Source organism: Nomascus leucogenys, chromosome 2 (genome assembly GCF_006542625.1).
Source record: "Nomascus leucogenys isolate Asia chromosome 2, Asia_NLE_v1, whole genome shotgun sequence".
Lineage (NCBI taxonomy): Eukaryota > Metazoa > Chordata > Mammalia > Primates > Hylobatidae > Nomascus > Nomascus leucogenys.
The window spans coordinates 103957511-103984853 of NC_044382.1; the positions used below are offsets into that span (position 1 = coordinate 103957511).

The 27343-nt window shown below is 35.4% G+C and overlaps 1 protein-coding gene and 1 pseudogene across 1 annotated transcript in view; both read left to right on the top strand.

Annotated features, from left to right (window-relative positions):
• The window catches only part of FAM81B (family with sequence similarity 81 member B), a 57672-nt gene that overhangs the window by 22364 nt on the left and 7965 nt on the right, over window positions 1-27343 (top strand). Inside the window, 4 exon segments of the mRNA XM_003261623.3 lie at window positions 25-268; window positions 6349-6467; window positions 13594-13723; window positions 21790-21896. Of these exon segments, the coding sequence (XP_003261671.2) occupies window positions 25-268; window positions 6349-6467; window positions 13594-13723; window positions 21790-21896 (600 nt within the window).
• LOC105739380 lies at window positions 23107-25682 on the top strand (annotated as a pseudogene).

Sequence of the window (27343 nt, forward strand, 5' to 3'; positions counted from 1 at the left end):
TTTCCTTTTCCGTTTTCTGATCAGGAGTCATCCCTTTCTCCCCATCATTCCAAACACCCAGAGAGGTCAGCTAGAAGACAGACTGAGCAACCACGAGCGTACGATAGCTTTCCTTCTTGAACAAGCCTTCCGCATCAAGGAGGACATCTCTGCTTGCCTGCAGGGGACGCATGGCTTTCGAAAAGAGGAATCGCTCGCCAGGAAGTTACTGGAAAGCCACATCCAGACCATCACCAGCATCGTCAAAAAACTCAGCCAAAACATTGAGGTAGTTCTCTTTTTTGTTTTATTTTGTTTTTGTTTTGTATTTTGGCCGCATTGCTTGATAAAGATTATCAACCATCAGTGTCATTTTTCAAGTGCAGAAATATATCACTATTGCTTAAGTTTAGATGATTACATTTTAGTGGTCTAAGAGGGAAACAGTTCAATTTTTCAGCTGTTCATTGATGCCAAAAAGTAGAAGGAACTTCTATTAAAAAAAATTTACTGTATATTTATTTTGTGATCACAAAGACATTATGTCAGACATTGTGCTAAGATGCTTATGTTAGCCTAAATCTCCAAGATTCTATTAATGCAATAATTTCAAATAGAGGTTTTCATAAGGCACCTCAGTAATGCTCCATTGCATAGCCATCGCAATCTGATGCCAGCAATTTCTCTGGCCCCATCTTCTACCCTTCATTCCTTCACTCTGGCCACATTGGCCTTCCAGCTGTTCCTAGGACATTCCAAACACATTCTGGCCTTGGGGTCTTTGCACTCATAATTCACTCTGGCTGGATCATCTTCCCCTAGATATTCCTATGCAACGTTCTTCATTCCTTCAGGTCTCTGTTCAAATATAGCCTCATAACAGAGGATTTGCATGACATTTTATAAAATAGCACCTCTACCCACATGGTTTCAATCTCCCTTAAAGCCTACTTTATTTTTTTGTCACATAGCACTCATTGCAAACTACCATGGTCTATATTTGATTCCTGTTTGTTTTCTAAGATATAATCTCTATAAAGGCAAAGAGTTTGTTTTCTTCATGCTAAATCCCATATCCCGTACCAGACAACAGTGGTGTTGTAGTCAGCACTCTAAATATTCCTTAAATTGATGAGTGAATAAATAAATTAATTTTAAGGCATTAGAGTAAAAATAGAGTTTCTCATCAAAAAAAAGAAAATTATTTGTCTAAATCAAGAGAAACATGCTTGTATAAGAGGTCTTTGAGAGTTGTTAGGGTGCGAATGTATGTGATGAATCTGGGTTAACAATTTTCATGCAAGGGCTGCAGATAGTGTACTTCAGGAAACTGGCCCAGAACTTGTGGAGTTATCATGAGAATTGACAACAATGCCCTCTCACGATACTTGTCCTTTTCTACTATCAGAGAGAGTACTGGATTTTATTAAAGTTATAGGATTGAACCAGCAATTACTTCTTTATGAATTTGTACTTAAGGGCAAAGATATCGATCAATTTATTTTCTATCTGCAGGGTTTAGCAGACCCCGTAATATATCTGAGGCAGTGTGAAAAGTTAAACTCTCAGTGAACTTTTAAAAGGCACTTTATTGGTATTTAGCACATTTTGAATTGACCTCAATGCCTCAAAGGTCAATGCCACTCTCAAAGTGATTAAAGGTATTTCCATGCATAATGAAGTATCACGAAAGTGACAAGAGGCAAGCAGCCCTTTGAAATGACTAGAAAATCAAGTAAGTATAGCACAGTGCTAAAATAAGATTCCAATTTAGGAGTCAAAACTTCTTGGTAATTGAAAAAGCCAACAACATTCTTAGAAACATCGAACTGTTTCTAAGAATATTCTGTATTTTGATCTGGATTGTTATATGGTTGATTATATTACATTGAGTCAAGATCCGCCCAGATGCACACTTTGACTTGTGCGTTCAGTACATACTAATTATACCCCAGTAAAATACTATTAGCAATAAGGAGAAAGTCTTTCTTTCAAATCTCTAGAAATCTTGTGAACAGTTTATTTTCCTATAATAATTTACTATCTTAGATTAGCTCTCTGAAAAAAGACAAATCCAGAACATTTTCCAAAAGACAAAGACAAAAACCTCAAAATACCTACAATCCTGTTAAGAGTTTGGCATATATAGGAAAATGAAAAGGAGTGGATTGAGTTTGTGGAAAATTGAACTAGAAAATATTCTAAAGGCTGTAGATAACATAGTTAAAACATTATGAAGAACAAACTATTCGGCTACCTTTGGTAAATAACTATAAGCACTTTATAGAGAAATGGATGCTATTCAAGTATTTTAAAAGAACCTAACCTCATTAATCAGGTCAGTCTATCTGCAAGTTGGCTAACAAGATCAATTCAAGTGTGAGCTAAAGCTTGACACAGGTCCTTAAATGAAATGAAAAAAAAAAAAATTTTTTAATCTACCACAATTACATCAAAGTGCTTGTTTCTTTTTAAAAATCAAATGATTCCTTTTTTTAAGAGGCAGTTGATTACAAGTTTTAGAATTAATTTATTTTTAACTCAAAGAAAATTTTATATATAGCATTGTTTTACTGTGGGTTTTCCCCTCAACTTACAAAAGCAATACTTGTTCATCATAATTATTTTGAAAGTTTAGGAAAAAAAATGTTTAAACTTGGGGAAAAAATATCTCACAATTCTACCACCAAATGGTGATCTCTGCAAATACCCAGATGAATCTCCCTCTAGTCCTTCCAAGTATTCCATTTAGGAGGCTGAGACTATGTTTGTAAGCACAATTTTTATTCTAACATTCATCCTAAACTCTATCATGTCTCATTAAAATCTCTTTGCATGGTGCATACACCATGATTTGCTTAATTATTATCCTAATGTCAAAATATCACTTTGGGGGGCTGAGGCAGTAGGACCAATTGAGCCCAGGAGTTTGCGAACAGCCTGGGTAACATAGTGACACCCTGTCTCTACAAGAAAAAATAAATAATTAGCTGGGTAGGATAGTGCACGCCTATAGACACAGCTCCTTGGGAGGCTGAGGTGGGAGGATTACCTGAGCCCAAGAGGTGAAGGCTGCAGTGAGCCATGATCATGCCACTGCACTCCAGCCTTGGCAACGGAGACCCTGTCTCAGAATAAAAATAATTTAAGAAAGAAATATCTTTGTGCATAAATATGTATCTGCATTTGGATTATTTCCATAGTATCTATTCTTAGAAGTGGAATTACTAAGGTATGAATACTGTGAAAGCTCTTGATACATGTTGCCAAATTGTTTTCCAGAAAGTTTATACTAATTTACACTTCCATTAGCATTATTTGAGTGTTTTTTTCCACTTTACCTATGCCAGAATTGAAATTTATCACTTTAATTTTTGCTAACTTCATAGAACAGAAATAAGATTTTTTTTCTTAGTGAAAGTGTTGAATCCACTTTTTTAAAGTGACTATTTAAAGTAACAATTTTGGCTGAATGCCTGTGGCTCACAACTGTGATCCCAGTGGTTTGGGGGGCTGACTTGGGAGGATTGCTTGAAGCCAAGAGTTTGAGACAGTGAGACTCTGTCTCTACAACAACAACAACAACAAAATTAATAATAAAGTGACAGCTTCATTTCTTCTGCTAATGATTTATGTCTTTTGTTAATTTATCTTTTGGATTTTAGTACTTTTAAATTTTTGTTGATTTGATGAGCTCTTTTATTTTACATATTAGAAATAATAACTGGTAATATGGTAGTAAGTGTTTAACAATCAGCAATCAGTTCTTTTCTAAGGGAAAAGAGAGCCTGGTTTGTAGTTATTTGCCTATTTCTATGGTGTAAATACTCCTGTGATTTCAAACAACCAGCAAGATGACACTGTACACAAAGATGAGAAGAGATGTATACAATCCACTTTCACATACAGCTCCAGGCTGCTTGCAGTACATCATTGAAACCCTTGGCAATAGTGTATGGTACAAATGTTTTTTCAGTTTGCTTTTTCTATCTTAATTGTATTTACAATGTCTTTACAAGTTTTACACAAAGGTAAATATTCAAATATTTTGCTTTGTAATTTCTCTCATTATTGTAGTCCTCCCACCTTCATCTGTGGTTTCACTTTCTGTGATTTCAAAAGTTTCCAGAAATATTAAATGGAAGATCCCAGAACCAAGTAATTCATAAGTTTTCAATAGTGCGCTATTCTGAGTAGCGGGATGAAATCTTGCACATCCTGTTTCATCCCACCCACGGTGTGAATCATCCCTTTGTCCAGCACATTCACACTGTCAATACTCTCTGCCCATTAGTCACTCAGTAGCCTGTTGGTTACCAGATCAACTGTTCAGATGAGGTATCACAGTGCTCATGTTCAGGTAACCCTTATTTTACTTAATAATGCCCCAAAGCACAAAAGTAATGATGCTGGCAATTCCACTATGGCAAGGAGAAGCCGTAAAGAGCTTTCTTTAGGGAAAAGGTTGAAGTTCTCGACTTAATAAGGAAAAAAAAAATTGTACGCTGAGTTTGCTAAAATCTAAGGTAAGAACAATTCTTCTATCCATGAAATTGTGACAAAGGAAAAATAAATTCGTGCTAGTTTTGCTGTTGCACTTCAAGCTACAAGAGTTACAGCCACAGTGTGTATGATATTATAGTACGTTGTTATAATCATTCTATTTTTAGATATTGTTAATCTCTTACTGATAAATAACTTTATCATAGGTATGTATGTGTAGGGAGAAACAATAGATATAGGGTTCAGTACTGTATGAGGTTTTGGGCATCCACTGGAGGTCTTAGAACGTATCCCCCTTAGATAAGAGGGGACTACTGTACTTCTAAGACTAGAAAGTTCCTCATTCAAAGATGAAATAATCTCTTCTATTATCAGTGAATTTTATGGTTTAATTTTAAAAATATTTTAGGTCTTTTTTTTCTGAAATCTATAATGATATATGACATGAGGTAAGGATCTAAATTAATTATTTTCTGAGTAATTAGAGACCCCAACCCACTTATGAAATTACTCCCCCATTGATTTGTGAGTTGCATATAGAGTATATTCCTTTCCTACAGTTACCAAGGTTTTCATGACATTACAAGTAGCTATATACCTTTACTACACTGATTTACTTATCCTTATTTTAGAAAATATTTTAGCATATAGTAGAGTAAGTTTCCTTTCATCACTATCTTTACCAAAACAGAAAACAAATACCTGCATACATGCAAAAAGACAAAACCAAACTCTAGTTAGTGTTTTTGACACTTTTACATCTTCAATTAAGGCTTCATTTGCCCTTGAGTTGTCTCAATCCCAGTTAAAAAATGAGCAAGAGTCTGTCTGTGGTCTTTGAAATTCCTATAATTTATTTGCTATAAAAATTCTTCCTTTCCTAGTAAAATTCATAATCATAGTTTAAACATAATTTAGGACTTTGTCAAATATAATACTTAAACTGGAATATCTCCCCAAGTAACAGATTTGTGTTTTTCAAAGGCCTACATAGAACTCTCACTTTTTTTCTTAGTAAATACCAATTTCTTATATGTCTTCACTTTACATTGGAATTTATTTGAATGTCAAGTATAATACAATTTTTTTCTATGGACAAGCAGAATTTTTTTTATTTTTTAAATCAATACTTATAAATGGGTACAAAAAGTTAAAAACCATGGTTCTTGGGACCACTAGCCCAGTGGTACAAGAAAGTCAGTTCTATTTCCAGAACACCAAAACACAATAAAGACGTGACTAACAATGCTCATGGACAAAATCTGGACACAAGTAAGCCAGAAATCTCTCATATTCTCTAAGAAATCTAGATAAACTCTTTTTCATTGTATATGAAACAGGTTGATTCAGATTTGCTTGCCCTGTGTTAACTTCATTGTGGTTCTGGTTCAATCCATAAAAAATCTTGCCTGACGCCATATTGAAAAAAATCCTTCTCCAAACTTATGGCACCAATTGTGAAGTATGTTTTTGTGAAAAGCTTTTATGTCAATGATGGCCAACGGCAGCCCATGACCATATCAACACAATATATGTTGTTTGGTCCACATATGGTTTATAAAAGATCTTGAATAATATGCCAATATTGTTAATTTGAGCAATTTCATATAAAATCTGGATTTCTAGCTTTCTTTAAAACACTATTGAGACATCTTTCCCACCTGGCAATAATCAGCTGGAATCAAACCACTGCTGCTTCCCTCAGATAAATTAGCAGAGATCACTTCTTTCTGAGATAGGACTCTCACTCATTCACACCATCAGCCTAACTACAAAATGCATTCATTTAGGTAACCCCTGCTTTAAATAATGTTTCCTTATCATGTGTGATGGGAAATTAATGGGAAATTTGACTCAAAATTACAGATTTTAGAAGACCAAATAAGAGCTCGAGATCAGGCGGCCACAGGAACTAACTTTGCAGTACAGGAGATAAACATCAAACACCTACAAGGAGTTGGAGATCTTCGAGGAAGAGTAGCCAGGTGAGAAGAAGCCTATTGACTAATGTTTAACAGTCAATTCCTGGCCAGTGAATTCTCATTCCCAAACAAGCTCCATGCTGTGGAAAAAAGATATTGTCTACACATTAAGCTAAACTAATGAGATGGCAGTTGAGAAAGTGTACCATAGAACTTTGAACACCTCATGCTACCTATGAGATTCAAAGTTTCTGTAAAGACCCCTTACACAGTTTGATTCCAACGGAAGTGACCAGAGTTCTGTCTTTAGAGCCTTAACTGTCCAAGTGCCGACATCCATACATAGACACACCTTCATAACCATGTACGAAATTCCCATATGTGTCAAATGCTAATGAGAAAAGCATTTAAAATATACAAGAATTGTAATAGTCTAATGGGATTTGCTGCCAAATGGATAAAGTTTTGAATAACATCTTTTGTACAAGATTTCTAAATCAAAAGAATTGATGGTATGCAGTTCAGCAAATATGTGTAGGTATTGAGAACAGCAGGACCACTCTGGCGGACACATCAAAGGTGACTTGTGAATGGCTGACTGTGGACATCTTTCCATCTCTACATCTTCTGCCAGTACCTCATTCCTCTCTCCTGTAACACTCCCGTCTCCATCTGGTTAATCCTCTCAGAATTAGATAATCACTACCTAAGACAAAGCTCTCCTAGGGTATTTACGCATTTAATTCAACAAAAATGTATTAAGCACTCATCATATGCCAGGCCGGGTAATGTTAGAATTCAGCAACATGGTCTCCTTTCTATAGCTGTTTACAGTCTACCAGGGAAAACAAGCTGTATCAATAACCAATGAAGTGAATGCCGTACTAAAAGTCTGGGATGCTATGGAAATGTCCAAATCAGACCCACACAGAAGAGAGGCTTCCCAGGGGAGGTGACACTTGAGCTGAGTTTTGAAGGATTTATAACAGTTAACTAAACAAGGAAAAGTGAGAAAGACAATTTACCTGGAAGAATAATATGTGCAAAAGAACTGAGGGAAGGATCACTGTGACATGTTCATGGGCATACCTGGGAGAATGGCATTTTGGTTATGGTATTTTGGAGTAGGCATTTTGCCAAAGTTGGGACAGGAAGCCAGAGAAGCAGTCCAGACCTGGAAGATGAGGGGTCTTGTAGGCTAAGGTAAAGAGTTCGAACTTTATGTAGAAGGTTATAAATAACTATGGGGGGATTTTAAGTAAGGGGGTGGCATATCATATTTTGTGACATTCTAATTGTAGTGAATTGGTAGAATACAAAAGAGGGTGTGGAGATCAGAGGAAGGCTATTGTACCAATCCAGGTGAGAAGTGGCAGGGCCTAAACCAAGGCACTAGCCATGAAAGCCCAGAGCAGGGGACAGACAACACAGATATTAGAGAAATAGAATCTACAGGATTAGTGCACGAATAAACATGGAGGATGAATTAGGCAAGGGGAGGTCAAGGATAATGACCAAAGTTTTGGGGCTTGGAGACTGGTTGGATACTCATGTTATTTCACAGAGAAGAAAATATGAAACAAGGAGCAATTGTAACAAGGAAGTAGAAAGAGAAACAGGGAATAATAAAGTGTTTGGCTTCCACCATGTTGTGTATGAGACGCCATTAGCATATTAACTGGAATGGGCATGGAGCTCAAAAGAGGGGAAGGGAGGAGGTGTCAGGGATGCCCAAGTTTCTGGTTGGCCCACAACATAAACGACTTAGTGGCTTTGGGAAAGACTTTGTAGTTCTGGAGTGTGGCTTCATTTCTGTTAAAAATAAAAGATGCTGTCTTGGAAATAATACATATGGTTGAAAAACTCTCATCCAAGAAAAAAATAACTGTCAGCCAGTCCAGAGAATAAACAGGCGAATTTATATTGTATATAATATATAAATAAATAATATATAGAAATATTTATTTAATATTTGATCAATACCAAAGAAGTTTTATAATATTTGGATAAGTTATGAAACAAGATAACAAAACAAATATCAGCAAACCCACAACCCTATTTAGATGTGCCAAGATTTTGCAAAGAAGATAAAACCAAACATGGTTTCTTTGTTTCTTTTTTGAGACAGAGTCTCACTCTGTCACCCAGGCTGGAGTGCAGTGGTGTGATCTTGGCTCACTGCAACCTCTGCCTCCCAGGTTCAAACAATTATCATGCCTCAGCCTCCTGAGTGCCTGGGATTACAGGTGCACGCCACCATGACTGGCTAATTTCAAACATGTTTTAAATGAAATATAATTTGGTTCAATTTGGTGGTATGCTGATGACACTCCTACCAACTATTTCTTTCTGCAAACCACTTACAAACCAATTATTTTATTTTTGTAAACCCTGTTTTATTTACAAGACAAAATAGCAAGTGGATCTCAAAGAAACTGAGATCAATGAAATTACATCAAGATACGCAATTCTTTTTGCTCTGCTTGCTTTTTGCTTACCTTCCCCTTCAATCATAAGCAGTGATTTTAGGACAAGGTCTTATTTTTCCTTGAAATGTCTCCCTTTTATGGAAAATTTCTGAAATCTATTTGGCAATCTGAGACAGAATTTGGCTAAGGGCCATGAAACTTAAATTCACCCTCCCTCTCCTGTTTCTTTTCTGTGCCTTTGCCAGGCAAATGACTAATGGACAAGCTAAGGCAGATTGATTACTGTCTTTCCACATAGAGGGACCTCTATTCCAATGAGCACTTTGGCATAAGTAAAATTAAGTTGATTGTTTCAACATAATTGCTAGCAAACATTTTACTGCTTCATAAATCAGTCTCAATATTTAATAACTACAATGAGATTTGAATTTTACACCTTATTTCCCATGGCAATACACTGCAGTTTAAAAGTAAGTCCTCCCAATGAGATGAGGTTCCCAAAGTTGCCAGCCTGCTTTTGACACCCTGTCCTTTATTTAATAGACTAGAGGCTTGGATGGGTCATCAGAGAGAGAGGTCATGTCCCCATAGAGATTCAGGTGAAGTGCAAAAAAGGAAAAGGCGAGCATGGGAAGGGCACCTCTAGGGATGGAGATGACTTACAATCCGTAGCCGTAGTCAGAGGCCAACTCTCTAGCCCCATTTGGCTCTTTAGGACTCCAGAACAAACCTGCATGTGGGTAAAAAAAAAAAAAAAAAAAAAAAAAAAAAAAAAAAAAAAAAAAAAAAAAAGATAAATTTTGTTGATTTGTGATTAAAAGCAAAATCATGTTCTTTAAAGAAACATAATAATGTGGATATTATGACAGGCCTGGTCACAGAGGGCAGAATAAAAACCTTTTATTCCACCCCTCTTACTTGAGATAACTCAATGCCAGTGAAAAATAAAAGAGGGAAAACAAAAAACTCCATCTTTAATATAATATGGAAGTTGCTGTAACCACTAACCACAAACAGAGCACCCTTACCAAATATTGTGACATTTGGACTGATACAGTCCTTCTCAGATGTAAACATACTGATTTCCCACTAATCAACAGTCATAATTTTGAGAGACGTTGGCAAAATGGAATCAAGCAGCATTACTTAGAGGCTCGGGTGGGTCATTGGAGAAAGACAACATGTCCCCTTAGAGATTCAGGTCAGCAACACCGAACAGCCGGGAGGTATAGCCAAAGATGCAACCATGTTCTTCATCATTTCTATCATCTAGGACCTCCTTCCTTGCCCACTTATACCTGAGAGAAACTGGCTGAAGTGCAACAGGCTGAGGAAGGAGAGAGATTTGATACTGCAAGCCTGAATAGAGGATATGATCAGTGCCGCCAAACACACTCACTGATCCTCTGCAGGTAGCAGAAACATTCAAAGACATAATAGTTATTGTTAGAATGCAGTCATGCATATGAATCACTTCCGCTATCATCCCCAGATAGACAGAAGACAGATAGATAGATGATAGACAGACGGATAATAGATACATAAAACATAAGCAAAAGACTAGTGAATACACTTCATGAAGGAACTACCCAGAAAAGTATAGGAAGAGTTCAAGCCAAAAGTTCTCCCGGTTTCAAAGAAATTAAGAACAAAAGACAAAGAATTAAAAAAAAAAAAAAAAAAGGATTACTTATGAACAGTCACATGTAATTTGGCCCTTCCAAAAGCCCCACTGAATCTACAGTAAAAAGATTTTCTCTTTAAAATATAAACCCATAAGGACCAGGACCGGGGATATCAGCATAGAAGTCTTGGAACCTAGAAAGCAGATGGAAACATGAAAACGGCCTTAGCAGAATGAAGGCCAATTTTCAAGTTGTAGGATAAGCTGAGAACAACCTAACTTTATGCAACAGAATTCTCAAAAGGCTTCAGGCCCTTGCCACTAGGGAGAGGAACTGAGAGAGGCAGTGAGAGGAAGGGTCAGAAACCCCTGTAGTTTATTATTAGCTTATTAGTTACTGTTAACTTTCAAATTACAGGCATCTTTTACTTTGATAAAATAAATAATAATTTTAAAAGTAAGGTATAAAAACGTTTCCCTCCAAAACAGACTATCAGATAACAAAAGGAGATAGATAAACTGGAATTGCTCAGGGATAGATGTAAGAAAAAGTCAAGATATTATGAAGATTAATCTACTTTAGAAACTCCTAAAATAGAACAAATGCAACCAAATATAATGAGTTATAGAAAGTAAAAACATGAGTAAACCACACCAAATGAAAAGAGATAGTTACTTTTCAATATAAAAATGATTGTAGAAAAATTGTCATATGACAGGCAAGGAAAACTCATCCAACATAGAACTAATAGAAGGCCCTAAAGAAGAAACAGAACAAATTCTTCAAAAAAAAATCATGCATATAAGAGAAGAAAGCGTTCTTGAAATACAGAATTGAATCTATAGATTAAAAAGGAAAAACTGTGACCACGGAAAAAATATGATATAAGAACAATGAAACCAAGATATCCTGGTTGAAGTTGCTGAACAATAAGGATAAAGACTGCAAAGAGCATCCAGGAAGACAAAGCAAGTCTCATAAAAAAGGAAAGAAATGTCATCACCTCAGACTTCTCCACCTCAACCAATGCTAGAAAAGAATGGATTGATGTTTATCATGTCCTGAAAGAAAGAAAAAAATGTTATCTCAAGTAAGTTACCTTTCAATCACAAGAGAAGTCAGGCATTCTCAAGCACTCAAGAACTTGACAATTCTAGTACTCCTGAGCCCTGCTTTTAAAATCTGGATGGCAAAATCTGGCCAACCATGGAATAAATCAAAATAAGGATCTTAGAAAAGAAATCATGGTTTGAAAGGATTATCAACGAACATCTAATCTACATATAAAGTGAACATTAAATAACCATAGACATTCTAGTGACAGAACACAGTGCAAAGGTCATAAAATTTAACATTTTAAAATTAGCAAATTATTTTTTTAAATGTTGAAGGCACAAGTATATGAACTTATTTATTTTCTCATTTTTTTGGCATATGGTCAACAGATAATATCTAAAGTTGGTATTGAGATGGTAGCTGTGACAAGTATAACAATTCCAATCTATGATAGCTTTTTATAGCTTCCTTTTTTTAGAAAAGAAATCTCTCTCATAGTGAAGAAATACCTAACTGAAACTCAACAATTTCTTCTTTCTCACTACATTTACCCTTTCTTAGGTTAAAGTAAAATTAAATGTAATATTTTAAGGTTGATGCATATAATATAATCCCAGTATTCTAAATTATGTTTCTTTCTTCCTATCTATCTATCTATATATATAAGTACACATATATTTTAAGTATATATGTATAATGATGAACAGAACGATAATCAATATTAATAATGTTACTTTTTAAAAGGGATTTGGAAAGATCTTGACTTTCCTCTTTGTTCTTTTAGGCATGATATGAAATTTTTTGTAATGGTCATGTACTATTTTAACAGAAACAATAAAATCATTCTAAAGAAGGAGGAGGCAGAGGAATATAGAGTGCCTCCTCCTTCTTTAGAATGATTTTATTGTTTCTGTTAAGATAGTACATGACCATTACAAAAAATTTCATATCATGCCTAAAAGAACAAAGAGGAAAGTCAAGATCTTTCCAAATCCCTTTTAAAAAGTAACATTATTAATGTTGATTATCGTTCTGTTCATCATTATACATATATACTTAAAATATATGTGTACTTATATATATAGATATATTATATATATATCACTTAGCATAATAATATGAAATTGTATTTCCTAATTAATATTATTTGATGACAGTCAAAACAGTTATTTTATAAAAGTGACAAATATCAAAATAATCCTTAATAACTCAGATATACAAAAGATAAAGTCCTTCAGTGCTCTTCAACCTATCCTTCATGCATATGTGAATGTATACAGAAACTGACCATTAATACACTGTGCAACCTGCTCTCCCCCAAGAGAGTCACGGGTAATGGTTGTGGGGGTGTGGTTCTGTGTGTTATCTTTCCTAACATACTGGGAAGATAATCTTCAGCTCACGTCACTAGCTCCTTCTCACCAGAATTCCTTCCCTAAATTATCACATGCAACTTTATGGACCAAAGCTTCATTCATATGTTAGTGTGAATTGGTTTTGTCCTAATATGACAATGCCTGACTGAGACCCTTCAAGGAACAGGAGTTTTGTTTGAGGCTAAAAGGGTGAGAAATTGGAGAAGATGGATTGGAAGATTTTGATTTGCTGGGACACCTTTTCTTGTCAACGGAGAATTGATAGTCTGGGGGCCAAGAAAAGACGATAAAGAGAGGAAAGTGGATTTAGAACATGGTATATAAGAGGAACAAATTTTAATTTTGCCTAACCATAGGCAGCAGCCTGTATTTCCAAAACATCAAAATTTGCTATAACTCCTATGACTAAGTTAATATCAAGCTGAAAATGTAAAAATTCTCTCAGTTTACCACAATATCCCCATCTAAACTATTTCAAGTTGGTGCTCTGGTTTGAGCCAATGCATTCAACCTGGTTTCTCTCTCATCAGAAAGAGAAGGGAAACATGAAGAAAGAGATTCCTGAATACACTCCTGTATCTACCAACTCATTCTTCAAATGACTTCAGAACTTTGGCCATCAAATGAATATGCAGGTGTCTACTATAGTGTTAAAAATGTTATAAAGGTATTGATCTCACACCAATTTCCATCTTGCCAATAGATGCGATTCAAGCATTGTGAAGCTTTCTGGAGACATTCACTTATTCAGGCAAGAGTACCGGCAAATTGAGAAAGCCATTCAAGAATTCGTGCCCGCCCTGGAAACTCTTTCCAAGAACTTGGACATGAAGGTAACTGAAAATAGATGGGACTCATATTATGTGTTACTGCCAGAAGTAAGATCATTATAGCTTATCAAAATGCCCAATCAGATGGTAATTTTTTAAGAGAACTCTTTTCTTCCAAAGGGTGTAATTCTGACAGCTCACTCATATACGCCGTGGAAACAGTCAATTCAATCAACAAATGTTTAATGAATGTCTGCTGTGTTCCAACACAGCCATCTACTCTAAGCATACACTGCTTGAGTCCACCATTGCTGTTATTTTTTTACTCTCTGGAAGTAGTAAAATTATTTTTACTCAAAGACTATGGAACCAAGGAATATAAACAAAAGAACTTCCCATGGAAGCTATTATTATTAAAAGTCCAACATAAATGTGAATTGTTCATGTTACATCCCACTTAAAGCCCTGCAATGGGTTGTATCTCTTACAAAATAACATGTAAGTCCTTTGGTTGGTCTGGATTTTAAAGGCCATCTGTGCTTCTTGACTCACCCTTTATGCCCAGTGATACTGAGCCCCCTGTAGGTAGGTCCCCACGCACACCAAGATATTACACATCTTCCCCTGGTTTGTGCTCTTTTCTGCCTAGAGTGTCTGTCTCTTTTTCACCTTCCCAGTCAATGGTTTCGCTAAAGTGGAGCCCAATGCAAAGTTTTCTGTGCTCTACTTTGTCACATATCTTACGCAAAACAAGCACTTCTCTTCTCCTCTGAAGTTGTTTGGGCAGAACAAAGTAGACATCCTCTGGAAATTGGGAATATGAACGTTTGGCATTTGATTATTCTTTGGTAGGCACCAGTTAGTCCAGAGTGGGTGTTACTGAGCACATAGTTTACTCCAGTCCCATCTGGCTCGCCTTATCTACCTCCTACTCACCCATCTTATTAGGCCCAATAATTTTTAAACTCTCTTTGTTTTTCAAGGTACTCAATCATATCAATAACATGGCAATTTTATCTCTGGTTTTCTGATTTAAGACTTCATTGCTTTTCTTAAAGTCTTGAGCAGAACTTCCGGAATACTGTTAAATAAAAGTGGTCATAGAAGGCAACTTATCTGGTTCCTGATTATCCTGAAAATGTCTTTGCTGTTTGCTGCTGGCTATTGGTTAGAAATATTTTTTAATCATGTTAAGGAAGTATCCAGTGATTCCTACTTAGTTTTTATCAGGATGGAATATCTACTTTAATCAAAGGCCTTTTAGATATCAACAAATATCTAGAACCACCATGTTGGTTGTTTTTTGGTTTGGGGATTTGTGTGTTGTTTGTTGACTTCTTTGGCCTTCTAATGTGTTAATACATTTCCCAATACTGAAACATTCTTGCATTTCTATAATGAAAGCTATACAGTTATTGTATAGTAATTCAATATTTAATTTGGCATCAGGATTCAAAAGTGACATTGGACTATAATTCCTCTCTCTGTTTAGTATATTTTTAAAGATACTGCATACACATATTTTTAAAGATAATGCATACACATAGCTCAAAAACAAAACTACATAAGAAAATATAGCCAGAGAATTTTCATTCCCACCCCTTAACCATTCATCACATTTTTTTCATGATCCTCACAGGTAAGTATTTTTATTAGTCAATTGTGGATGCATTCAGTATGCCCTTATGCAGATATAAGCAAATGCAAATACATATTTTTATTCCCCCTTTATTGCACAAAAAATAGTGTATATATATATAGTATATATAAAGAGCTATGCCTTTTAAAAAAAAAAAAACTAAACAAATATATCCTGAAGATCTTTCCATATTGATACACAGAGACCTTCCTTATCCTTTTTTACAACTGCATACCCTTCCTTTGTATGTAATAGTTCAGTTAACTGCTCTTGCATAGATGGACATTTGGGTTCTTTTAAATATTTTGCTCTTTCAAACAATGCTGCAGTGAATAACCTTGCACATATGTCATTTTGTATGCGTATAGATATATCTGTAGAATAAATATCCAGAAGTGGGATTTCTGGATCAAAATAAAATAGAATAAATAAAAGCAGAGAGAATTCAGCAGAGAGAGTACATGTGTGTTGTTTTGAAAGATCTTGCCAAATTGCTTTCTATATGGCTTTCACCTCATTGCCCACCCACCAACAATATGTAAAACGTCCTGTGTCTCCATTGCCTCACCACCAATGCAGTGTTGTTCAACTGCTGAATTTTGCCATTCTTATAGGAAAAAGGCAGTATCTTTTTGTTTTAATTAGCCTTTTTTTATTATGGATGAAGTTGAGCGTCTTTTCACACATTTAAGGGGCATTTGTATTTCTTTTTTGGTGAACTATCTGTTTATGCCTTTTGCCTACTTCTCTATTGGGCTATTTTTCCTCTCTATCTCTAGGAGCTCTTTATATGGTAAGGAGAGGAGCTGTTTTCTCTATGACACAAATTGCAAATGCATTTCCCCAGTTTGTCGTAGGTCTTTGATTTCTGACATGCACAAATAGTTCTCTAGTTGTAGTTGAATTTATCAGTTCTTTTGTGGCTGCTGGAATTTCAAGTCAGTTAGAAAGTGCTTCCCTACACAAAGTCTTGAAAGAATTCCTCATGTCTCTTCAGGCACTTTCATGGCTTTGTTGTTTACACTTAAATCCTTCGTCCATTTGTAGCTTTCCTAATATGTGTCTCAACTACTGTTTCAATTATTGAATCTTTATAGTATTTTTATAACTGGTATGGCTAGTTCCTTCCATTACTTTCTTTTTTCAGTTTCCTGGTATAATTAGTTGTTTTTGCTTATAATTTTAAAATCAGCCTGTCTCATTTCAATAAATAAATCAAAAACTCTATTTTAATCTTTATTAAAATCATGTTAAATTTGTAAATAAATTTTAGAATTGATGTAGTCATAATGTTGAGTGTTCTATCCAAGAATGTAGTGTGCTTCCCATTTGTCTAGTTTGCTTTTAAGTTCTTGAGGAGTATTTTCAAATTTTTCTCATGTAGATTTGGCATAATTTCTTATTAAATGTATTGAGATTTTGAAATCTTTTTCTTTTTAGTTTATTGTAACAGGGGCTTCGATATGCCTTCTAATTCATTGTTAGTTGTATATTATGAAGACAATATTAATTTCATATTCCACAGTGTATTCTCTTCTTGATTATAGTAAGTTTTTAGTTTCCCTTCCTCCCCAGGAACACAGTCATATGCTCTGTAAATGGTAATAGTTTTAGCTCATGTTTTTTCATTTTCATATTCAAAATTTCTCTCTCTTTTCTAATTGCTTTGACTAATAACCCCAAACAATGTTAGATAGTATGTGGGAATAGTGGACATCCTGGTCTTCTTCCTAACTTTAACTGTCCTGTGTTTCCCTTATGATGGGGAAAGTAAGTTTCTCCATTAAGCATGTTTGGTAGCCAACTATTCCTGTATTACTGAATTTTTTAGAAATCAAAAACGATTATTGAATTTTATCAAATACCTTTTCAGCATTTATGAAATGATGTGTTCTTTCCTTTTATACTAGTGTAATTATTTCCTATTATTAAACCATCCTTGCATTTTCTAAAATAAATTACACTCATTATGATGTATTTTGTTGTGCTGCAGGATAATGTTTGCAGACATTTTACTTAAGAATTTTGCATTAGTGCTTTTAAGTGAGATTAACCTATTTTCTGTGCCATCGTTTTCAGATTTTGGAATCACCATTGAACTGACTTCATAAAAGTAATTTGAAAGTTTTCTTATTTTTCTATGTTCTGAAACAGTTTAGAGAGTATTATAAGTATTCTTTAAGGATTTGGTAGCTTTGCTTCTGACATATTATCTGAGCCTGATGATTTGATGGGGAAGAAAGCCCTTTGATAGCTTTCACTTTTTATATTTTATTTATTTTTTTGAGACAAGGTCTCTTTCTGTTGATTAGTCTGCTTAAACTTTGTATCTCTTCAGAGGTTAGCTTTTATAAATTACTTTTTCTTAGAAAAAAATATGTATTTCCTTCAGATTTTGAATTTGCATAAAGTTATGCAAAATGCTTTTAGGGTGGTTTTAATTCTCTCTGCTTTTATTTATTCTATTTTATTATTTTGTATATTTGTGCTTTTCTTTTTTTCCCTTGATTAGGTTAGGTGTGCCTTAACAATTGTTTTACAATTAACAAATCCTTTTATCTATTTTTTATTTTCTGCTTCTATTGTCTTTTCCAACTCTCCAATTTCACCTTTTATCTCTTTTTTTACTTGCCTGCAGGGTATTTTGTTGTTCATTTTTCAACTTTTTTAAACCACATGTATTTGTATTCTTTTTTGCTGACATAAGCATTTACGGCTGTGAATTTTTCCTGAGCATTCATTCTTTTTCCTTATATCCCCCAGAGTTTAACATGCAGTATTCTCATTATTATTTCCTAGAAATTCTGCAATTGCATGTGGTATTTTCCCTTAAATAGTTAAGAGGAGCGTATTAGTCTGTTCTCACACTGCTGATAAAGACATACCCAAGACCGGGTAATTTATTTTTTTAAAGAAAGAGGTTTAATGAACTCATAGTTCCACATGGCTGGGGAGGCCTCACAGTCATGGTGAAAGGTGAAGGAGTAGCAAAGGCATGTTTTACATGGCGGCAGACAAGAGAAGTGCCAAGCAAATGGGGGAAACGTCCCATATAAAACCATCAGATCTCATGAGAACTCACTATCATGAGAATAACAGCATGCAGGTAATTGCCCCCATGATTCAATTACCTCCCATGAGGTCCTTCCCATGACATGTAGGGATTATGGGAATTACAATTCAAGATGAGATTTGGATGGGGACACAGCCAAACCATATCAAGGAAGTTTTTTCCCCACCCTCTGAGTTAAGGACTTTTTGTTTTGTTATGCTGGTATTCATTTTTAGTTTCATCTCATTGTAGGTAAAAATTTTAATATATATAAGTTTTAGTTTTTGGAATATTTTGAGGGTTGTTTTTGGTGGCTGGATAGTCCATTTTCATACATGTTCTAAAAAAAAAGTGTATTCTGTATTTTTGGGGCACAAAGTTCAATCAGTACTTACAGGGAATAACTTACTGGTTAAATCTTCTGATCCTTACTTATTTTTTAGTCTACTGCTGTCTTGGATTGAGAGGTGAATTAAAGTCTCCTCTGGTTATCAGACTTCCATTTCACCTATAATTTCAGTTTTGAGAATGTTTCTGCTATGTTATTTGGCTTACAGATATTCATAACTACTCTTTTTTCTTTCTTAATTTTAATGCTTAAGTTTCCTCCCTTCATATGTAGAGTAGAATAAACTTTGCCTATTACCTTTTCAAAAAACCAGCCCTTGGATTACACATCAATCCCCATACCTTTTGTTTTTATTCGTTTATTTTTAAAATCTTTGTTTCAATTGCTGCCTTAACAAATTACCATAAACATAATAGTTTAAAACAACACAAATGCATTATCTCATGCCTTCTGTAGGTCAAAATTGGGGAGGGGCTAGACTGGACCTTCAGGATGTCATAAGGCAGAAATCGAGGTGTCTGCAGAGTTGTGTTTCTTTGTTCAGGCTCATTCAAACTTTTGAATCCAGTTCCTTGCAGTTGTAGGCCTGAGGTCCTTGCAGGCTGTTAGCTGGGGATTGGTCCTTGCTCCAGAGGCCGCCTAACTTCCTTCTTGTGTTTTCCATGTGGCCTTTCTCCAGCAACAGCAGGTCAAGTCCATCTCATGCTTCAAGTCATTCCGACTTCACCTTCTGCTGCATCTCTCTCACACCAGCTGGAAAAACTTCTCTGCTTTTAGGAGCCCCTGTGATTAAGTTAGGCCCACTTGGATAATCCAGAATTATCTCCCTCTTTTACTTTAATTACACCTGCAAATCCCTTTTGCTCTACAGCATAGCACCTTCACAGGTTTCAGACCGACGGCATGGACATCTTTGCGAGCCCATTCTGCCTCCCACAATTTGTCAATTTCTTCATCCTGCTTTCCTTTGATTAGGAATTTTTTATTCCTTTTAAACTTTGTGAAATGAATGATTCACTTACATTGCCTTATTCTTTCTTGTATAATTATGAAAATATTTAATGCCACAAATTTACCTCTGATTATATATTTGGCTATGTCCTTTTGGTATGTAATGTTTCCATTATCTTCTCCTAAGTAAATTTGTTAATTGCAGTGTTGATTTACTCTTCAGCACTTGTGTTAGTCCAGATCCTTTGAAAAGCAAATGCCATAAAGGAATTAGATGTGCAAGAAATTTATTGAGAGGAAAATTGATGAAGAAAAATTGGGAGGGAGACTATGACACAGGTCTGGTTTCTGTGAAAAAGATGGAGAAAGAAGGCTTTAGGATTGCAGTGCCATTCTAAGATTATTTCAGTAAGTTCTTTTGTTCCTTGAACAGAAGTCACCCATCAAAGGACTACTCAGACATTGGCTAGGAGCAGCCTGTAGAAAGCGTGGTCTGGACACTCGTGATGGATTTTGAGCACAGTAGTCACAGCCCTTGGCCAATTATGCTCCTTGCAGTAGGACATCTGAGAGGCACATTTTCGTGTGAAACACTAAAATCAAGAGTGGGTTTTTTGTTGCTTTTTTTTTTTTTACTCAGGTGACTGGGTTTTTGTTCCTTTATGCTTCCTTATTAACTTCTAGTTTTAACACAGTGTAGAGTCATGGCCTGTGCTTTTCCTGCTTCTTGGAATAATTTGAGATTTTCTTAATGTTGCATATGTGCTTAGTTGTTGCAGATGCTTAGTGGGCACTGGGAAAAAATGAATGCTGTTTCCAAGTTACATGGTTTGGTATATAAATCTATTAAATACATTTATAGTTTATACATTTTCCTGTATCATTATTTATATTTTACTTACATGACCAGTAAAGAGTCAAGAAAAGTCATTTAAAATCATTAATGTATTGTCTCTGTTTATCCTGAAAAGCTGTTGCTTTTTTGCTCAATATATAAATATTCACAGCTTTCTATTTTCACAACGAGTTTTACTCTTCATCTATAAAGATGACCATCTTTGTCCCATTTTAAACGTGTTTTGCTTTAAGTGATATTTTACCTAACATTAATATTGCTCTGCTGCTTTATTTTCCTTTGCCTTTACCTATAATTGCTTATTATTATAATAAATTGCCTATTATTTTATTTCAAACATTTCCATCTTTAGCCTGCTTTAAGTTTATCTTTCTCCTGTAAATAGCCACTCAAGTGCTGATGGTTGCCCACCCAACACTTACCTATTCAAATCCTTCCATTACTCCCCCCTTTCTTTCATAAGAACTCATTTTATTAAATGTCCACTCTCCTCCATATGACCATCTTTATTAGGAGCTGAATTCTGTTTGACCAAAGCCAATCATGTAGTTTCATTCTCCTTAGAAGTGACTAGTTTAGGCATGATTATGGGTTGCAATTATGCATCTATTTTTTAATCCGGTTCTTTTACATAAAGGAATTTTCTCAATGTTTCTGGCAATTTGAAAGTTGCTCTAATCTTAAATTCTAAAACTGGAATTTGTTTTTTTCTTATCCTTAAATGCCCTAAGTCATTTCATTTGGGATTCACTTGTGCTCGTGTCAGAATACTTTCTGGAAATCTTGGGCCAGTCATGTGTGTTTCCCTCAGAGCCTGATTGTGCATTTAAACATTTATTCAATAAGTATTTGTTGAGCATTTACCATTGATCACCTAATGTGCGCTGAGGATATGGTGGTAATAGCATACCATATCTTGTATTGTAACTGGAGACAATAGAGAAGTAGAAATATAATCAAATTAACAGACTAATAAACAAACTAATGGAAATAGCATGTTTTTATTATATCATTAGATGGCCTATGATCAAAAAGAATATTCTAGACAACAGAATGGAACACTCCCTATTATTCTTTCTTTGAAGATAGTGTAACTATAATACTCATTTGAACACAAGGCATTTTCAAGTACAATCATGCTTTAGGTTCAAGTCTGTTTCCCAGCTCCTTAAAGGAAAAAAGTATGTTAATCTGTTTCCCAGCTCCTTAAAGGAATAAAGTATATTGATGTGAATGCTGGTGGTTTTGTTCATATGCACAAACCCTCTTGTACTTTGACTAGGTGATGCAGCTCTTAGGAAAGATAGAAACTGCCAGTTCTGAGCAAACCTCAAATTTAAAGATGGTCCAGGGGGATTATCGCCACGAAATGAACCTTTTGGAATTCAAGTAAGTGAATAGAAGATTTTTAATTCTGTTAAGTGCATTCCAAAGAGTTTTGCCTAATGAAAGCATTGGCATGAAATAAAAACCTATCCCAGGAATTTGAACCTGGCCAAGAAATAAAGCAGTGAACTAACACAGAGAATATTCTACACTAAAGTAACTTATACAATATTTATAATAAAAGAAGAGTTATAAAGATTAATCTTGTCATTCACTGACTGCACAATATCTCAACTGAATTGACACAATCATTTTTACCCTTCCTGTAATTTTTACTTATTATCAATTGTGTATTAAAATGTCTCAATGTAAAGCACTATGGAAAATAATTTCATTCCTCAAGATTATCAAATATTTTTAAAAACGATTTTGATACACAAGCTTTTCCTTTAAGATTCTTCCTAACATCCTCTATTTACTCCTTTACATTATTATTATTATTTTATTATTATTATTATTTTGAGACACAGTCTCGCTCTGTTGCCCAGGCTGGAGTGCAGTGGCGCGATCTCTGCTCACTGCAAGCTCCGCCTCCCGGGTTCACGCCATTCTCCTGCCTCAGCCTCCTGAGTAGCTGGGATTACAGGCATGTACCACGACACCCGGCTAATTTTGTATTTTTAGTAGAGACGGGGTTTCTCCATGTTGCGGCTGGTCTCAAACTCCTGACCTCAGGTGATCTGCCCGCCTCAGCCTCCCAAAGTGCTGGGATTACAGGCGTGAGCCACTGCGCCTGGCCTACATTATTTCTTTTTAAGATTGGTCTCTACCCCATCTTAAACTGAATTTTCCTCCACTCAATGGAGAAAGCAGTAAAGGAGACGGCTCCACAAATGTTCAAATTACTGGCTTCCTTATTATCAAATCTCCCTTTTTTTTTTTTTTTTTTTTAAATGATCATCATTTCCCAGGGTCATGGTGCAGGCAGAGGGAAATTCTAGTTACTTGGATACTGTCCCTTATGCTCTTATTCTTTTTCCTCTATGTCTCACACCATTTGGGTTTAATGCCTTGATCAAATCCAGTATCCTGATAATACTCTACTTTCTCCATTTTTTCCCGTCTCTACTGTATTTTATTAAATCTAAGTGCCATTGAATATAACATGCACCATTATAATTTTGTACCTGTAAGACATGAAGCTAACAATTAAACCATAGCATATCATCATTTTAAGCTATTTCTTGATTTTGGAGATGTTAAAATGCAAAATATGTGTGTCTTACAAGTTGATGTAAAACAATTGTCCTCACTAAAACTTGGAGAAGTAGTTGTCGAGTAAACAGAAAATACTCATGTTCTTCATACTCTAAGAAAGCATTTCTACTTTCTTAAATTCTAGCACAATGAGGGTGTTCAGTGAATAGCTGTGTGATACTAGATCTAATACCTTTAGCTTGGAATTCAGACAAAGAAAACTGTCCAAAGGAAAAGTAGAAAAGTAATCTGTTTCTAGATATACAGATTAAGAATTGATTGTATAGGGAAGGGATGGGATTTATAAACTGAAATAGAAGGCTGACTTAAAGGGATGAGGTATATTAACAAGTGGAAAAGAGAGAAAAAGGAAATGTTTGAGATCCAGGGCTAACTGCTGCATTACTGATGATGCTTATTTTTTCTGTCTTTGGTATTGTGGGAATTTGGCTTATGGAAAGTCATCTGAGTAGTTAAATCTGAATCTGGACACTTTTATAACAATGTAAACTTGACTCTTTTTCTCACTTTAAATAATGAAGTCTTAACATTTCAGTAGTATTACAGTAGGTGGCAGTGAATCTATAAACCATGCTTTTCTCCAGGCAAATAATTCTAATAATTCATTTAGTTACCCAACTGACTTTTATATTTAAATTTTCTCCAATTTTAAAAATTAAAAATATGCACTAGTTGTAAAAAAAAAACAAAAACCAACAACAGTGAAAAAAGAGGTCATCATCTCAGCCTTCTGTTGTAATCAATATTAACACCAGGGATGTAGCCATCCTCAATTTCCTCCTTGTTAATATAAGCATATAACAGAGAAAGGATATGTATATATTATATGTATAGAGGAAGCATGGGTTTTAAAAATAATTTCTATACATATTACTCAATTATTTGATCTTTCTAGTACATCCTGGATATCTCTCCAGATCAGTAAATATTCTAAATTTTTTATAGCTGTACAATCTTTTAACTTATATATGTGCCATAATTAATTCAACCATTTATCTTATTGCTGAATGGATTATTTCTAGTTTAGGACTACCACAAAAACCAAAAAAAGTATTATGTGTATATCCTTAGATATCCTTAAATACTGGCACTTTTATTTCTATAGGCAAGCTTGCTAGGTTAAAGAGTATATACATATATATATATATTTTTTTTATTTTATAAATTTCTTTTTTAAAATGTTGTAGGGTTTTATACTTCCACCAGCAATGTATGAGAAGACCTTTCTCTACATTTTAACCAACGATGAATGTGTTCTCTTTTTAATACTGGCCAAAGGATGAAAAAAGCATCTGTTTTAATTTGCATTCCCTTTTACCATTTGAATTTTCTGTGAATTGCCCATTCTTATTTATCAAATTTTGTATTGGGATTTTTGTCGTTTTCTTATCAATTTGTAGGATTCTTTCACATTAGAGATATTAACCATTTGACTGAGATATGTATTGAAAATGTATTTTGCTCAAAGAGAAAGAAAGACAGGGTTATTTTTTTTTTTCAATCAGAGGACTTCTGTTTCAATCTAGTATATTGAATTTAGTTTTTAACAAGGTTAACTTTGAACAAAAATAAGTAGTTCCACTACTTTAAAAAAAAGTAAATTGCTGCTAATGTTAGGATTTTGAGGTACATATAAATTTAAAAATAAAGTAGATACTGTATAGAATTTGCTTTTTTTTAAAAGAAAGAACTTTCTCTGAATAAAGAGATTAACTTTAAATAAAAGTGTTTTAATAATGTTAAAGGTTAAGTTTAGTCAGGCACCATGGCACACACCTGTAGTGCCAGCTACCCATGAGGCTGAGGCAAGCAGGATCGCTTGAACCCAGGAGTTCGGGTTACAATGAGCTATCATTGCGCCACTGCATGCCAGCCTGGATGACAGAGCAAGACCTGTTCTCTACAAAAGTCTTTTAACAAAGGTTAAGGTTAACCTTTGTTTGGCTTGAAGACCAGAAAATTAGACACTACAAGATTGAAGACAGCTAATTTAAGAAACATCCACAGCAGTGACTGGCACAAGTTCTTTGAAAAGTGTCTCAGAGATGTTGACTGTCCTTTCAAGATTCAAGATCAACAAGAAGCTATTGACTGGCTTCTTGGTTTAGCTGTTAGGCTTGAATATGGAGATAATGCTGAAAAATACAAGGACTTAGTACCCGATTATGCAAAAACTGCTGAGAATGCAACTAAAAATGCACAACCATTGATAAATTTGGACGTAAATAATCTCGATGTTAAGGCTGGTGTGAAGGCTAACCTGCTTCAGATTCAGTGTCATGACGATTACCTGGTAATGCCTAAGGCAATTCGAATTTTGGCACAGGAGCACCTGACAGGGTGCAGTTGCTAAGGCAAATCAAACAGAGGGTTTGCCTATTGCTTTAGACAAAATATTATTGATTTTGATGCAGAGATGCGGTTCTTAATGAAGCTGCTCAAATTCTGCAATTCCTGCATATAGAAGAGCTCAGAGAGCTACAGACAAAAATTAATGAAGCCATAGTAGCTGTTCAGACAATTATTACTGATCCAAGGACAGACCACAGACTGGGAAAAGTTGGAAGATGAACACTTTAGGACTTCAGCTTCTCACCTATTTAGTACAACTGGGAACCATGTACACTTCTGGCATGTTTGGAAATCAAACGTCACATTTTAGGGGGAGGAATCCCAGAAAAGTGACTATGTTCTAGTGCTTTTTTCTTTAATAAAGTTTAGGAAAGTAGGGGAAAAGGAAGAGCAGAGCTGCTGCAGGCCGGGGCCACCTTCACTCAGGATACCTCTGTGGTTACCAGATGTCAATCATGGAAAATGTGGGAGAGAAGAGAAGAGAAGAGCAATACTCAAAAAGTTTCCCTGTGCCACACCTACTCGCAGGTGTCTTGGCAGGGAATCCAGGAGCAAATGCCTTCAAAACACCATGGTAATTCCATCTCCACCACCATCCTCATTAGTAAATTGAAACCAGAGACGATGGCTTTCATGTCACCTCACTTGCCAAGATACAATTAAAACCTGTCAAGACAGGTTGTCAAAATGATACCAGCGGCTAAAACATACAAAGAGCCTCGGCTTCCATAGCCACCATTCCTGACGGCCGAGCACCAGAAACAGCAGCCGAGGAACCTCAAACTTTACATGCGCATTTTTCAAAATTAAAACTATGCATCTGGCTGGGCACGATGGCTCACCCCTGTAATTCCAGCACTTTGGGAGGCCAAGGCGGGCAGATCACGAGGTCAAGAGATGGAGACCATCCTGGCCAACATAGTGAAACCCCGCCTCTACTAAAAATACAAAAATTAGCCGGGCGCAGTGGCAGGCGCCTGTAGTCCCAGCTACTCGGGAGGCTGAGGCAGGAGAATAGCTTGAACCCGGAAGGTGAAGGTTGCAGTGAGCAGAGATCGTGCCACTGCCCTCCAGCCTGCTGACAGAGTGAGACTCTGTATCTAAATAAATAAATAAATAAATAAATATAAATAAATAAAACTATGTCTGCAAATTAAAAAAAAAAGGCTAAATAGGCAATCTTCCCATTTACGTTTACAAATTCAAGTTTAATGGTCAACTAACCTCATATTGAACTTAAAAGCTACAATGTTTTCTGACAGTTTTCTAGTGAATTGCTGGGATTTTGGCACTGATCACTAGATCCGGCGAAGACATGCATTGAACCCCACCACTGTACCGCCTCCTCAGAAGGATCATCCTCTGATCTTCTGCTAAGTAATGTCCTAAGCCTACTACTTAGTTCTTACACAGCAAGAGTCTTGTCCATCAGGAAATAAAGCTGTCTTTTAACAAGGGTTTGGCAGGGGCAGCACTTACCAGTCACTCCCTAGATAGCTCTTACTGCTGACGCTTGTTTAGTAGACAGTGATTTATAAGAAAAGAAAAAGTGTTTGGTCAATGAAGCAAATGCATAGACTCAAATAATATCATCCAACTTTGAAAACACTACCGCAGTAGAAAGTTAATAATTACCCAGTACAGAGATATGTTGCATTCACCTTTGTATCTTTAGCACCCAACACATTGAAACAGAAGTAGAAGCCAATGAATGAATGAATGATTTTTGAGCACCTATATTATGTAAACTGTGTTTCAGAATATCCAAACATAATCCTTGCCACTTACAGTTGGGAGGAAAAAACATAAGTGAAAAGCTAAACACAGGAAAAGTAAAAGTTAAGACAATGTTAAATGAGATGATATATCAATAGGCAGAA